General features: G+C 37.3%; 1 protein-coding gene across 3 annotated transcripts in view; it reads right to left on the reverse strand.

Moving 5' to 3' along the window:
• Positions 1–2417: 2417 nt before the first annotated feature.
• The window catches only part of NDC1 (NDC1 transmembrane nucleoporin), a 57583-nt gene continuing 44191 nt past the window's right edge, over positions 2418–15809 (reverse strand). For all 3 annotated transcript variants that reach the window (XR_012130169.1, XM_017658483.3, XM_073233967.1), the window contains 2 exons: positions 6962–7122; positions 2418–3843 (listed from right to left, as the gene is read on the reverse strand). Coding sequence is in view for 2 of the 3 variants with exons in the window: in XM_017658483.3 (XP_017513972.2) it covers positions 3780–3843; positions 6962–7122 (225 nt within the window). In the remaining variant the exon portion in view is untranslated. The remainder of the gene's footprint in view (positions 3844–6961; positions 7123–15809) is intronic.

The following is a 15809-nucleotide window of genomic DNA, read 5'->3' on the forward strand; positions in this document are numbered from 1 at the left end:
GGACAGGGAAGTATGTAAAGAATGAGAAGTTTGCCAAGACAGAAATTTCGGTAAAGGGAACAACATGAGCACATGTGAAAAAAACAACTTATGTTGTATACCTGCTGCGTGATGGATCAGATGGAAGAGTCTGCCTTACAGGAGGTGACGTTCCCTATGCTGAGTCACTCATCTGGGAGAACAGTGCACAGGAAAATCCACCCCAGCAGTGGTGCTCAAGTGTGGAGTCCTGCCCAGCAGCATGTCACCTGGGCACTTGTTAGAAACGCAAATTCTTGGGCCCCACCCCAGATGTACCAAGTCAGAAACTCTGCAATAATCTGTTTTAACACCTTTTTCTAAGTGATACACGCTAAGTTTGGTAACTCTTGATAGAAAATAAACCCTTCTCACAGTGTGATTCCCAGACCACTGCTTAGAATTTGTTAGGAACCACATCTTCTGGAAGCAGTCCCGACCTCCCGAAGCAGAATTTGCATTAAACCTTGAGCCCAGAATCTGCACCTCTCATAAACACTCCCTGTGAGTCAGATTTTTCTGACTCCCAAGTTTTAAATGCCACTGCATTTGACTCCTCGGAGGTAACAAACTGTCTTACTCACTGCTCAATTTGTTTTGACAGATGGGCCATAACATAGTCAATGTCTCTAAACGGCTAGCTAGCCCCCATAGGTTTGCCCATCATTACAGCAACTGCCAAGGCTATATAGGACCATGACTAAGAACTCAAGGGCTATGTGCTTGTCTATCCTCCTTCCAAACCCCCAAAACAAAAATGGCTTTGCTTATGTAAAAATGGTGGTCAGCACCTTGGTAAGACTAGCTGGATTGTTAACTGATTAATTAAACCATCTTTGTGTTAAACTAATTGGTTTTAAAGAAAGATGACTGTGGATTGGGAGAGCAAATGAGGGAGTTGAGGGCCTTCCTATAGCACCTCAGCTACTTGAGGTGAAGTCCAGACTAATTTAAGTAAAGCTGACAAACATAACTATTAGCTTGGGGAATAGGATCTGATTAGAAACACTATTCTGGCAAGAAAAGAAACCTCTATTAAGAGATGGCTTTCAGCACCTGCAACCTTTGTTTAGTTTTGGAAGAAAGGCAGCCAAGACAATGAAGAAAGAGACTTCTAGAATTTAGGCTTCTTAGAATTACCATTAAACACAGATCACCCACCAAATTAGGCCAGTTAGGGGCAAAAGCTGATTTCTTGAGAAGTCAAACCTTTTTCAAGTTTTACAAGCAACAACTCCAACTGAATTGAAATGGCTAAGGCAACACACACACCAGAAATTAAATAATTAACTTTGTAGGCATAACATATTTCAATTAATTAGTAATCTCATTTTTTTAATTTTCAATTAATTTTTCTACTCAATTTAATATCAGTGATATAGAAAAGGATATAAACAGATTACCATATTTACAGGAAGACACAGGAATCAATCACCAAGGAACAAACACAGGAAAGTAACAAATTGCTGCTTATCCACGGATACTCAATTGTACAAGGTTTATTCTAGGAGTTTCCCAGTTAGGTGGGAAAGAAGTTATGTGGATTTATACCTTCCACAGGGTCAGGTGAACATTATAAGAGCTGATAGAATCATGTTTTGTGCTGACAGAGAAAAGCTTTAAAGAACATTCTAATTTGCAGACCAATACAGCATCAGTGGGCACATAGGCACCATGTGACTCCATCAAAGGAAACGCCTCTCTCTGGCCTTCCTACAATGATTCTCCTCATACATAGGGAAGGCGCTCTCTTTAGTAACAGGTGGTTCAACCACACCCTACCTCAGCAGATGGTGTGGAGATTATCAACACACAAAGGGAAAAAAACCTACTCTCTTACCTACTATATAATCCAGATTCAGGGAGGTTGTTTCCAAATATCCCCTAGGCAGACATATAACCCGTATTTTGTACACAGCACATCCTTGAGAACATAGGGATGAACATCACAGTTTTCACATTGCTCACTGAATATATCTTTGCCTGAAGTATACAGGAAACAGCAAAAACCCTAAAGCTCGCCAAACATTTTATCCAAATAAGTCAAAGTTGAAAGGAATCATGCCATCGTCAGTATCAGGAAGTCAGTGGGTTAAGTACCACAATTATTCTTTAATGGAAGCAGAAGGTTAAGTGTCCTTTGCTCCCAAAATGCCACTGCCAAGGGTGGCTCAGAGTGTGGAATATAAAAAGTTCAATGGCTTTAAAACATGGAACTCAACAGTTATCAGTCAGCCTTACCACAATTTTCTGGTCATCTGTAACTACCATATTCAAAACTCAGCCTGCACATTGAAAAATAGATCAACTCCACTTCAGATGGGGGATGGGGGTGGAAAAAGCCATGGCAATAACCTAAATACTCGACTTACAATTGAGGAAATGAATCACAGAGACACTTTAAAGTCCAGCAGGACTCATTTATATTTTGGCATGTGGTGGTTGAAGGGGCAACAAATAAAAGGAATAAAGATATAATACATCAAGTAGTCAAATAGTAGATATATATATCACATTAAAAATTAATATACAATAGTGCACTGCCTATAAAGAAAAACTGGGGGGACACCAATGGGAAAAGATAACAGTAAAATAATTACCAGTGAGCATTATAATCCAAAGCTTGTCCGGTGACTGTCTACCACTAGGATTTCCAATCTTTCATCTCCACAGAAGTTGATCTAATAAACGATATTATTACCTTGCTCACTTTTGGGACATATAACATATTCCCAAGTAAACTAGTCTCTCTGATGTTTTGGTTTCACTTGCTATTTGATGACTAAGTTGTTTCTGGCTGCAAAGATTTTCCTAATATATTTTTATTAGCCAGTTAACACAGCAAAGGCTGCTCCCTCTGAGGCCAAACAAACTACACAAAATAATTTGATCTAATGAGGATGAAAGGTGGGGGAAAAAAGGAAATTTTCCTGTTTTTCTTGAAAAATCTTTTTCTCTCATTTGAAAAACTCTGCAATCACTTAATGTTTTGTTCCAGGAAAAGAAAGCAAAACTAGTTGGGAAAATATCCATATACTTACTGTTCACTAGCATGATACAAAACAAATTCATAGATGTCACTCAATTGTCTTTCAAAAACCAAATGTGAATGTTTAACCTTATAATGTAAGAACTGAATTTTTCCACATTCCTTTATATACAGTTAGCATCTGTAAATTGAGACTTTTTTTGGACAATCAAATTTAATTTGTTCCTGGAATAAAACCATAACCTAAGAGATTAACAAAATATGTCCTTTAGACAATAATTTTTCTGTGAATTTTCCTCCACCGTTACCATTTTTATCTTTCAGTAAACAGAAACTAAAGTTTACATATTTCAAATTTACACTGAACTAAACTCTCAGAACAATTAGGAAGACTGGATCAAGTCTACCTATTTTACCTTCTGAACTGGTTCTATTCCTCTCCAAAGTAAATTCTGAACATTTTCTATTATTATTATTAAGTTATATAAGCTAGAGACATTTCTACTGCCACAGATGCTTTTGTAAAATCGAATAAAGATTTTATTATACCACACATACAAAAAGCAATCAGTACAAAAAAGGCAGTTTTCGGTTACTCTGTTCAGAATTTCTTTCCATGATTTCTCCCATTAAAGTATAGTTTTCAAAGCAACCACCACGACAAAGGAAGCATCTAATTAGTCCATTTTCTTCTGATCCAAGAATGCTGAACATTTACTGTCCCATCTGTAGTTGTATCAGCAGTGTAATGAACACAGTTTATATTACTTAACTATTCTTTGAACTCCAAGAACTGTTGAAGTCTTTTCTGATGTTCTGCAGATGCTTGCACAGCACTAAATGAAACATAAATTCAAAGCATAAGCTTTATTTTACATTAAGCATATTAAGTGAACCACAGAGCACAGAGTCAATATTTTTCAAAACAATTAAAAATGAATAGAAATCTTCACTTATTTAGTACTTCTGAAAAAGCTGGATGAAAACCCTCCTTAATCTAATGAAGAGGAGGGCTTGCATTCAGTAATGGCATGCATCTACCTTCTAAAAGACCAAAGCAAATTAAGACTGACAAGTGAAGGCATCAATTTTAACCTGCCCTGCTGTGGAACCTGCTGTGCAGAGCTCCAAGCCTTGCAGTAGATTTTCTGGATTTTATTATTTTATTTAAACCAGATTTCAACATTATCTTTGAGTTGTAGAGTATTTGAATTGCCTTTAATATAAAATCCTTTAAACTAAAATGTTTGGTTAAAACACAATAGACTCCACTAATCGTTTTCAAAGGTAACAGCTTGGTGGTTTAGATTTACTTTTGCCTTTGAACATAAGTTATGTCTTGGAAGGGGAAACTGAGTTTTCTCCCTGCCCTCACCCCCACAAAAAATACATTACCTTGACAAAATGAGGACAAATATACACTGAAGCTAAGATAAAACTTCCTTTTAAACTTTTGGACAAAAATTGTGTACAATGGAAGACTGTATTTCTAGTAGCTACAATTCTAATACATTACTGAATTGTAAAATTCCAGGTAACTGAAGGTCATCACTTTTAAAAGTGCCAGGAGTTTTATTATAATCATTTTGCTACAAATCATCCTAAAGCACCTTATACATACATGTCTCTGCTTTCTTAAACCACACAGCTGATTCCAATGGCACTGTACTAAGTATTTCACCGTGCAGGTCCCCTGCATTCCAGCGAAGCTGTCATCTCTAAGTAAATGGTTCTGTACTCTCTTACACACCAAGCCTGAAGCTTTTGTCATGCTCTTTCCTCTGCTAGCGAGCAGTGAACCATGCCTCACTATTGTTAGTACTCCTGACTCAAAAGCAGTCTCTTCCCCTCACATTTTACTGTTCTGGGCTGGGAAAAAAACAGTAAATCAAATTTTCCTAACCTAAGAGTAAGTGGGTGTTCACTGAGCAACTGGCCTGTATTAATTTTCATGCCTCAAGAGTTTACTCATTTATACCTGGTTCACAGAGGCAGAGCTTTAGGTAATAAATAAATTAGGTATTATAAAATAGCAGTTGTCACCATATATAATGTACAGTATGGGCTTTACATATGTACGATTCCCTTTCATGTCTATTAACTGCAAATGTAGGATGGATAACTTACCCTTTTTCCAGAACAGTAAACACTATCAGAAAGGTTCAGAGGTTAGAGGAAACAACACAGCCTACTAGTTAAGAGTATACATACTGTGGATAGAACTCTAGGTCACAAAGGTCTGAGTCTGAATTCTGATTCTACTACTTAATACCTGCAAAATCTGAATCACTAAGTAACTTGCCTACAACCACAGAGAGTCAATAATGTAACCAGACATAAACCCAAATATTTTAACTCCAAATCTAGTATTTTTTCCACCAGGCCATTCTGTCCTAAATTTGTACAAAACAGTCTCTACTGATCTCTTCAATTTTAGTTCATAGATATATGGCTCTTCTCAGAAAAAAGAAACTAAGATTTTCATTCTCATAATTTTTTATCAGTCATCTATCTCCCTTATCTAAGAAATTCGTTTTCCCCTTTTATCCTTGTTTTTGCTCTTATTATCAGTATACATCATCTCTATTTCATTCTCTAAAGTCACTGAGTGCTTTCTGGGAGTTTCCTACATAGAAGTTTACATCTTAGAGGCAGTCTAGTGTTGCACAGGAAAAAAAAGGTGGAATTTTAGGAGCAAGAGAGACCTGGTTTCAGGTTCATGTTCTCACACTGACTAGACACTATGCTATTAGATGAGTTCTTAACCTCTCTTGAGCCCCAGTTTTCATTATTTGTACATTATAATTTCTATACTTCATAGGCTCTTTGAGAAGAGTAAATTAAAAAATATATATATAAAATGCTAAGTGTACTATCTAGAACAGTGCTGTCCAATAGAACTTCCTGCAAGATAGAAATGTTTTATGCCTAAACTGTCCAATATGCTAGCCACTAACCACATGTAGTTACTGAGGACTTGACATGTGGCCAGTGTGATTGACAAACCAGATTTTAAATTGTATTTAGGTTTAACTGACTAAAATTTAAATAGTCATACATGGCTAGCATACTGGAGAATGCAAATCTAGAAGGCACTCAATAGATTTTTTGGTTTGTTTTTAAACAAGTGAATAAAAGGATAGTGGATTATCTACAGCTCTTTTGTATTCCCACATAGAACCAAAGTGTCCCATAAAAACTTGCTACTGCTGCCTAGTATAAAGAAGTACAAAAACACACCCTACTGTGTCTAAAAGTAGGTGGTATGAGGAGTCCTAAACTAGTTATTGACTGCATACAGAAAAAGAGTAATCTCTCCTGTCTTCTAAAGTTTATTTATAATTATGATAAACATAGTTTGGTTAATAAACTAGTACCTCTTATCCTGCCTAGATAGATTAGTACATGAGAAGAAAGGAGTAAACATCAATGAAACTAAATATAAACAGGCTTGGCATTTGTGGTTTTCTTTCTGGTCCTATCTGTGAAGGTGGTGTGACTTGTCACTGTTTTCCCAGCATGATTCACAAAGCGCCAAGGACTTACTTATGGACTACTCTTGCCCCAGGTCTTAGTTGGCTCACCAAGATGTAACAACAGAGTTATTTTTAATATGCTTTTCTGGAAAGGCACCTAATTTGCTTTTTCTTTTACCTGAAGGATGTTTTAGTAATTTAAAAAAACAGACGACAATATATAACTTACACTTGCTGCTTCTATGACTTCCTATCCTCTTTGTTGTCCATTTGAAAGAAAAGGCCCCAAAGCTTTTATGATAGGCCAAATTTTAAAATAAAAATATTAAGTCTAAATCCAAGCTATTAATTTCCAGTAGGAATCATGAAGGTCCCAAAAGAATACTTCCAACATATAAGCCTTTATAATTCTTACACTTATTTCTCAGGGGAATTCCTAAACGTGGATTATCATCACGCATCAAACAGGTAAACTTACTTCAGATGTTCACCAAATGTAGTAGTTATTCGATAGATGGCAGTTTTTAGAGATGCTCTAAATGCAAATCTTAATGTTTTGTAAGAAGTGTCCACAAGGCTTCCTGAAATCCGAGGTGGTTTACTGGAAGCATGAGGAAGCTTGAAGTACTTGTCAACTGCCTAGATAAAGAAAGAAAGCACATAGTTCAGACTATCAAAAAAGCCAACGTAGTCCAAAGGATTAAGGAGATTTTATTCAGATAGATAAGACAGATACACATAAACACATATACAATCCTACTATAAAATATTTATTTTGGATTTCAGTTAACAGTTTGAAAAAAAATGCAGTAGAGGCTTAGCCGCTTCAGCAGTTAACCAGGAAGTCCAGGCCCCCTCTAAAAAGAAGCTGTGTTCACTTCAACAGCCCTGAACATGCAAAGCTGGGAACCGAAACACAAATACCCTACTCTATTTATAAGGCGTGACAAGTAACACCTGTAGTATAAATTTCAGCCAACGAAAGACCAAAACTTCACACTTCACATCAATAATTTACTAAACTAGCTTATCTCCTTTTCAATTCCAAATGATGCAGCATTTATGAGCAAGAATAGGTGGGGAGAGAGAGAGAATTCACAAAGGAAACTAATTTACAGTTGACAGAATAAGAAACAGAGATTTAAATATATATTTTAAAAGCCAAAAGTAAATAATGTAATTTTTTAATGATATTAGTACATTAAGAGAAGAGACAAGTGAAGACAGAGAAGTCTAAGTGTGTTAATCTCCTACAGCATGATACTGTCTAAAGAGACAAACAGTAAAAGGCTACTATTTATAGTTAGGGATGTAACCACCAAAAGAACTAAAAAAACAACAGTTCAAATGATTTCTGCCCTCATGTTTTTAATTTCAAGAGCTCTTTTATGTCATCTGAGTGACCCTTTTAATTTTAGCACCCTATTTTGTTTCAAGAATTTTGATGATTTTTGTTGTGTTTTTGGTTTGTTTTAGTTTCTTTGAAGTTACATTCTCCCTTTGCTTCTTTTGGTCTCTATTTCTGCATTAGAGACTTTGCTCAGAAACCTAGTGTTCCTTGGCTTACGACTCAGAGCGCGACCACCCGAAGAGCTGAGTACACACTTGGAAGTGACTGACACCAGGCTTCACAACAGGTGACCTGTGTGGACTTTTTGGGGTGAGAGCCCAACTCAGTAACTTTTAGGTCTTTCTTCTTGGATTGGTCACAGTTTCCAGAGAAGAGTCTTCCAGCACCATGTCTGGAGGGCCTGGTCCCCAGTGTGCAAGGGAGTCAAGTGGGGACCAGAGCTATTGAGCCCATCCCCATGCTTTTTAGTTCAGGACCCACAACTTTGTCTGGACTCTCAGTCCAGAGACCTGGTTCTACACTTTCTAGATAAACCTCAACTTCTGCTTGAGTGAGGGAGGAATACCAGCACTAGACAATCTAGGGATCTAAACTGGTTGTCAAACAGCTCTCACTCAGACCTTACTCTGGAATCTGTCCCTTCACCCTTGGCTCCAGAGGTACTTGGAGCTTGTGCTCCTACCATCTGCAGATTTGCCTCTGGGATTTGCTTAATTAGTTACCACAACCATCTGCTCTCCGGCTTTGAAGACTTTCAACAGTATAAATCCCACTCCTCTGACACCAAATAAGATGGTGTATTTTTTCTCTACATTTATGTCTAACAGTAACAATATTATTATACACAGCAGTAACAGTAGTATAACTCCATTCAGGTTCCTGGAACCGATTCCGATGTGTAAGTACATGGCAGGGGGTCTTTCCACACACACTAACACCAAGCAATTCTCAAACACCAGAAGGGTGCTGGAGAACTCAACTCAATTCTGATGCTATCTGCCCGGAGAAAGCACCAGATACCCCAGGTTAAGGGCTCCGTCCTGCAAGACTACCCTCCACCCCCTATTCCAGACACTGGTCACAAGCCCCAGGCACTTAGTCTGCACCTCTGACCCACTGGCTACAGATTGGAAGTTCCCACAACCTCCCACTTGGGTTCCATTAATTTGCTAGAGCAGCTCACAGAACTCAGGAAAATACATTTACCAGGAAAACACTTGTACCAGGAAACACTTGTACCAGGAAAACACATTTACCAGGAAAACACAGGTACCAGGAAAACACTTGTACCATAAAGGGTAAAGGATACAAGTGAACAGCCAGATGAAGAGAGACATAGGTCAAGGTCCCAAATAAAGAAGCTTCTATCCTCATGGAGCTTGGGGCCTGGCTCGGTGGTAGATGGAGGTATTCTGCTTCCCCAAGCATAGCTCTCTCTAATTGAGAAGCAGAATTGGGCAGAGACCACAGCTGGGCAGAGACCACAGCTGAGCAGAGAGCGATAAGCTCTTTTCAGGGGTTTATGTGAGGGCTTCACTGCATAGTCATGATTGACTAAATTATTGGCCATTGGCTGATTCAACTTCCAGCCCCCACCCTGGGGTGGGGGGTCCAAAAGTCTCTAACATGACAAGACACCCATTTCATCATTAAGATGGCAGTCTTTTCAGGAACTCTGGATGGAGACCAAATATACCTGGGAAATATATATTTGGTCATATTAATGACCAAATGTGTATTTCTTACAACTCATTATCATCATAAACAGTAACTTAAAAGAGTGTTTCCCAAGACTGAGACATACTTGAGATAATTTTAGGCAGCATAGGAGACAATATTCAGTGAAATAATTTAGCAACATTAAATAACACTGAATCAGAATGGAAAAGCTACTTCCTTTTCAATTTTCTTGCAAACCTTTTGGTTAACCCTTAATATACCAGGAAAAACAGTCATCATTTACAATGTAGGTCCAATGGAGCATTTTTATAATTTAAAAAGTCATTTCACAAAAAATTTACAGAAGTAATAAGAGTGAGAGGATAATGTAAAAGTAACTTCATAGAAATTTAAATAAAAATAGAAACATTTTCCAGGTTTTGAAGAAACATACATCTGAAATGGGCAATGTCCTTTGAATGCAACTAGCTGCTCACCACCTATCTATCATGCATTAATTTGGAGCATATCCCTCTTATAATACTGATTTCGAATTGAAAATACATCTCCAATAGGTTTTAGCTTATCATTCCTTCTGGTTCCTTTTCTTGCATTTGCATCATCAAAATGCAATATTTTTTTAAATTTTTGGCAGTTTGTAATTTTGTTCAACAGAGTTCAGCCATCTGCTTTGTACCATAATTACAAAACATTTCCATCCTAAGGTTCACAAGGACAAATTCAAATGAGCAATCCAGTGACTTTTTTCATTTCAACATCATCTATTTCCTTCCAATCACCTTTATGTACACCTCTGTATACCTTTAGCATTGAGCCACTTATGAACTGTATACATTTTGGTGTAAAATATCATAGAAGATAAAGGAATACAGTGATGTGTACTTTTACCAAAATGGGATGACTCAGATTTTTATTACAAAATATTGTGGGACAAATCCTGCTGAATGACATTAGATGAAAATACCCCATTTCCTTTTCCTTCTTAAAAATATATTGTTCTGTTATCAATTCTTGAGTTTGAGAGAATATTATCTAGAACTTACCACTGGAAAATCTATAGTCTGCAACTTCTCTAATGTGATGAATTTCATCACCATCATTAAAGCCTAGACCTGTACTGCCCACTATGGCAACCACTAAGACACATGTAGCTGTTGAGCACCTGAAACGTGGTGGGTCTGAATTGAGATACACTATAAATGAAAAATACACACCAGAGTTTGAAGACTTAGCATAAAAATATAAAATATCTTACTATTAATTTTATAGTGATTACATGATAAAATGGTAAGATTTTAAGTATACTAAGTATATTAAAACCAACCTTGCCTATATTTTTAATGTAATTGCTAGAAATGTAAAGTTATTTTATATATGAGGATAACATATTTCTATATGGCAAAGCTGGCCTACAGTGTTGTCTCTGCATTTATCTAAATAATTATTTAACATATTGACAATTTTCTTCCCTTTACCATTGTGGACAGAAAATTTTAAAATTCTAAATTAGCAATTGTATTCAGTGAAAACTTAAAAAGGAAAAGAAGACTATAAAGATGTGTGTTCAGACTGTTTATATATCTTCTCTCGGAAGATGATGCACTACTACATAATTATATACAACAGATTCTGAACATGTAAGGGTTCCTCAGGGAGGAAAATCTCAGCTTGGAGTTAATGTGTCTTTAACACATCCTTAATTCTCACTACTTCCCTTTTGTAACAAAGGATAAGCAGGCCTCAGGTTCAGGGACTTCAGCAAACAGATCTAGGTAAAGCTTAAAATAACTGTATTTCTAACTTAATTATCTTATCCTCAATACAGAAACCCAAAAAGCCCTGAAAACAAAAACTTCTGTAACTTTGTTGGTGGCAAAAGCTGTCCTGACTGGACCTCATCTGGTAGTGAAACCTGACCTGAGCTGACACAGGCTATTTATAGTCTTTATCCCACTTAATATGAAGATTCAGATATTTCCCTGGAGAAAAGTATTAATATAGCTGATGAAGGGGATTCTACCTCAGAAACCATAGGACTGTTATGTAATATATGATTATGTAAAGTATGTTACACTTAAAAAAAAATTCTGAATTTTGAAATACATCCTAGGGTTTGAGAAAAGGAACTGTAGACTTGTATTCTATTTGTAGCAAGTCAAACTAGTTTCCTTTTACAACAGTGGTAGAACTTCCTTTTCAATAAATTTAAGTTAAAAATTAATGACTTAAAATACTAAATAACAGCTCAGGTGTTATGCAGATATAACTAAAATTATGACAATAGTATATGGTAATAAATAATTATGGCAGAAACTATGAAGGTAGTATATGAATAACTTAAATCTAGGAAATAACCAGTTTATAATATTTAATGATATGCCTGAAGTACTTAATCAGCTATGAGATTAAACAACTACTACTGAGTATTCATTTTATGTACTACACGTGGCTCCTGACTTGAACTGGGATCTCAAACATCTAGTTAAGAATTTTCCCACACAATGAAAAGAGTAAGTGGTGAATACAATACACCACTGAACAATACACTCTTCAAGAAAAATTAAAAATTCTATGAATGCCTTACTTTGGCTTTATAGAGCCTTAAGAGGGCCTGTACAGTAACAACAGGCACTTTTTGCCCATTTGTATTTACATGTAGTAGTATATGCACAAACGCCAAACAAAGAGAACACTCCAGTTGCTCTCCCCTGAATATTTATCAGTGTCATTAACAAATGTCCACTATGCTGGTATCAAGGATCCTACTTATAGCCTAGTTAAAACAAAGGATTATACCACTAAAGTCAAAATCCCAAACATATGTTAAGGATAAAAGCAGAGAGTTTGTTATTGGAAATCATGACTACAGAGAAGAGTTTCTTAACCTCAGTACTAGTGACATTTTGGACTGTATAATTCTTTACTGTGGGGACTGTCCTATTTCATAGGCAGTTTAGCAGCATCTCTGGCCTCTACACAACAGATGCCAGTAGCACTCCCTACCAACTGTGACAATCAAAATGTCTCCAGATGTTGCTGCACATCTCCTGGGGGAAAAAAATCACCCCTGGTTGAAAACTACAGAATAATACAGTGGAGCCTGGGTATGAACTGGCATCTGTTTAAAACTATCTCCTAGACTGCTTGCTTACAGTATAGACAGCAATGCTTTTTTTAAATCTTAAAATATCTTTTATTATGTACAATTTTAAGAATTCTGTCATACAAACAAAGGAGTAAGAGCTAACATTTGCTGGGCACTTAATATGTGTCAGGCACCCTGAGTACTTTACAAAGATGATCTCATTCTTTCTTCACAACCCTATAAACTAAGTACTATTATCATCATCCCCATTTCCCAGATACACAAACTGATGTTTAGAGATTACCATGCTTATTGGTTATACAATGAACTTTCCCCTCCACATTTCATAATTTCTGAAATGAAGATATAGCTTCTAATTAATGTCATCTTGGATTCAATGAAATATGGTAAATGTTTTTTCCAAGGTCACATGCTATGAAGCAGTAGGAGCTGGGACTTAAACACAAGTAGATCTGACTCTAGATGTCACACTTTAGCCCTTCTGACATGCTGCCATTCTATCTTAGGAAAGGAGGTTAAGGGATGCATACCCCTGCCAACCCTTCAGAGAGAATCTGATATGGGGGGCAGCAAGGGAGCTGGGGTTTGAAAAAGCCAGGCTTCCAAATCTGACTTGATCATCTACTGAGAATGATCTTGAGTAAGTCACGCCAACAGATACAGGCTTTCTGAGAGAGACTCAGTCATGCAAAATAAGCTTTATTCTAATCTTACAGGATTGTTACAAAAACTAAGAAATAGCCCTTCTTGTGGAGTACTGCAAAAATGTTAGATAAAGCATAACAAGGTTCTAGAGACAGAGCAGACGATGACTTGTGTAAGACATGCCTTCAGACCCACCGTGCGGGCCCTCAAGGATACTCCTTCCCTTTCTGCCATTCCTCCCCTCATTTCTGTCCCCTCCTGAGGAGAGCCTTTAGTGAATTCATACCCTTCCTTACCATCACCCCTTCACAAGACCAGCTCAGATTCACCTGTGTTATGCTGTCCGATCATCATGCATCTCTGTACACCCTGGCTTTTATTACAATTATTTGTATGATTACCTGTCTTAGAGTCTGTAAGCTCCTGGAGGGCAGGAACCATGTCTGTCTTTTTCCATTCTGTATCTTAGCACATGGTAACCATTTGGTATTTAAATATTTACTGGGTGAATGGAACTATGAATGGTATAAAAGGAACGTCAGTAGTCCAAGTATATCAAAATTTGACCTTCAAATATGAGACAAAAATATAATAGAGGTGATTTCCTACATCAAGGTGACATTGTCCTTTCAAAGAAAAAGGCTTTCTGAAATAATTTAAAATGTACTCTTAAAAATGAAAAAGTTCTGGAGCTGGATGGTGGTGATGGATGTACAACAATGTGAATGTACTTAAAGACACAGAATTGTACCCTAAAAAAATAGCTGAAATGGTAATTTTATGTCATGTATATTTTACCACAATTTTAATTTTAAAAAAATACTCTACCCTTTTGATCCCCAGCCTTTTGCATGTAAGGACCCTTTCCAAGGACCAAAAAAAAAAAATGTGGAATAGTAGGATAGTAGTTGTTCTCCACCCACTGATGTAAGCAATAAGTAACCACCACGAATAACACAGTAATGCTTTCAAATAAATTCATATTTTAATTAACCAAAATGGCATATAGAAACTTCTGCAGAATAACTTGTCACTATCGATACGCTAATTATTCAGATAACAGCAAAGTATTTGTGGATTCATGAACCCCTTACAATACTTGTGATCTCCCAGGATGGCCAGGCCCACTGGTAGGAACAACTGCTTTAATGTATCTATCCCTCCACTCCTTGCCCTCTGAAGGTTTGAAATGTGAAAGGCTCCCTTTTCCCTTTCATATTTTGCCTTTAATGATTCACAGTGAAATGGCTGATGTTATTGATAGCAAAAAGTGAATAAGAACAGAACAGTTTATATAACTGCAATATAATGAGTTATAATATACGTATCTGGTCATTCAGATAACCAAATATGTATTTCCCAGGGATATTTGGTCTTCATCGACAGTTCCTGAGACACTTCAGGGCCTTAAAGGTGAAATGGATGTCTTGTCATTTAATGAGACTTTTGGACCCCACCCACGGGAGGAGGTTGAAGGTTGAATCAGCCAATCGCCAATGATTTAGTCAATCATGACTATGCAATGAAGCCCTTACAAAAACCCCTGAGAAAAGCATATCTTCCTTTTGCATCCTGCTTCTCTGCTGGAGAGACCTTCTACACTTGGGGAAGCAGAACACTTCCATGTGCCACCCAACCAGGCTCCAAGCTCCACGAGAGTACAAGCTCCTTTACTTGGGACCTTGTCCTATATATTTCTTCATCTGGCTATTAACTTGTATCCTTTACCCTTTATGGTACCCTTTATTAAACTGGTAAATGTAAGTGTTTTCCTGAGTTCTGTGAGCTGCTCTAGCAAATCAATCAAACCTAAGAGGGAGGTCACTGGAATGCCCAATCTATGGTGGGTTGGTCAGAGCACAGGGAACTACCTGGGGCTTGCGACTGGCTAGTTGTGGGGTGGGGGGCAGTCTTGTAGGATGGAGCCTTTAGCCTGGGGAAATCTTATGCTGTCTCCAGGCAGGTGGTGTCAGAATTGAGCTCTTGGATACCCTGTTGGTGTTCGAGAATTGCTTGGTGTGGTGGGCGGGAAGACACCCCAACACACACACACACATGCATTGGAATTGGGTGTGGGAACCGAAAAGTAGTGGGGAACAAACCACTGTTCCTTATCTAGAAGCCTATATTATACAACTTGCCTTGAATTACAGAGATATTTAGAACTTACTCTCTTTACTAAGAGCAAGTATTCTTTCTAGATCAAAGAACATAAAACTGAAAACATACAACAGGGCTCATGAGTCACATAACATCCGTGCCTCTTAAAATGAAAGGGTTTGGAACCATTATAATTAAGCCATTGCATCAGAATGGTCTCTCAATCCAGGCGCCAAAATAAAAGCCTATGCTTAGTGAAAAAACTGTGAAACAACCAGCAACCTCCCAGCAAGCCTTTAACAAGTGCCTGCCATTTGCCAGGAACCATGTCAGATGCTAGGAATACAGAGTTCAGACAAAGTCCCTGCCTCTACTCCAACTGATAGAGACAATAAAAGTAAATGGACAATTAAAATGCAGCTTAATAAAGTGTTGAGACAGAGG

This window comes from Manis javanica, chromosome 4 (assembly GCF_040802235.1).
Source record: "Manis javanica isolate MJ-LG chromosome 4, MJ_LKY, whole genome shotgun sequence".
In the NCBI taxonomy this organism is placed as follows: domain Eukaryota; kingdom Metazoa; phylum Chordata; class Mammalia; order Pholidota; family Manidae; genus Manis; species Manis javanica.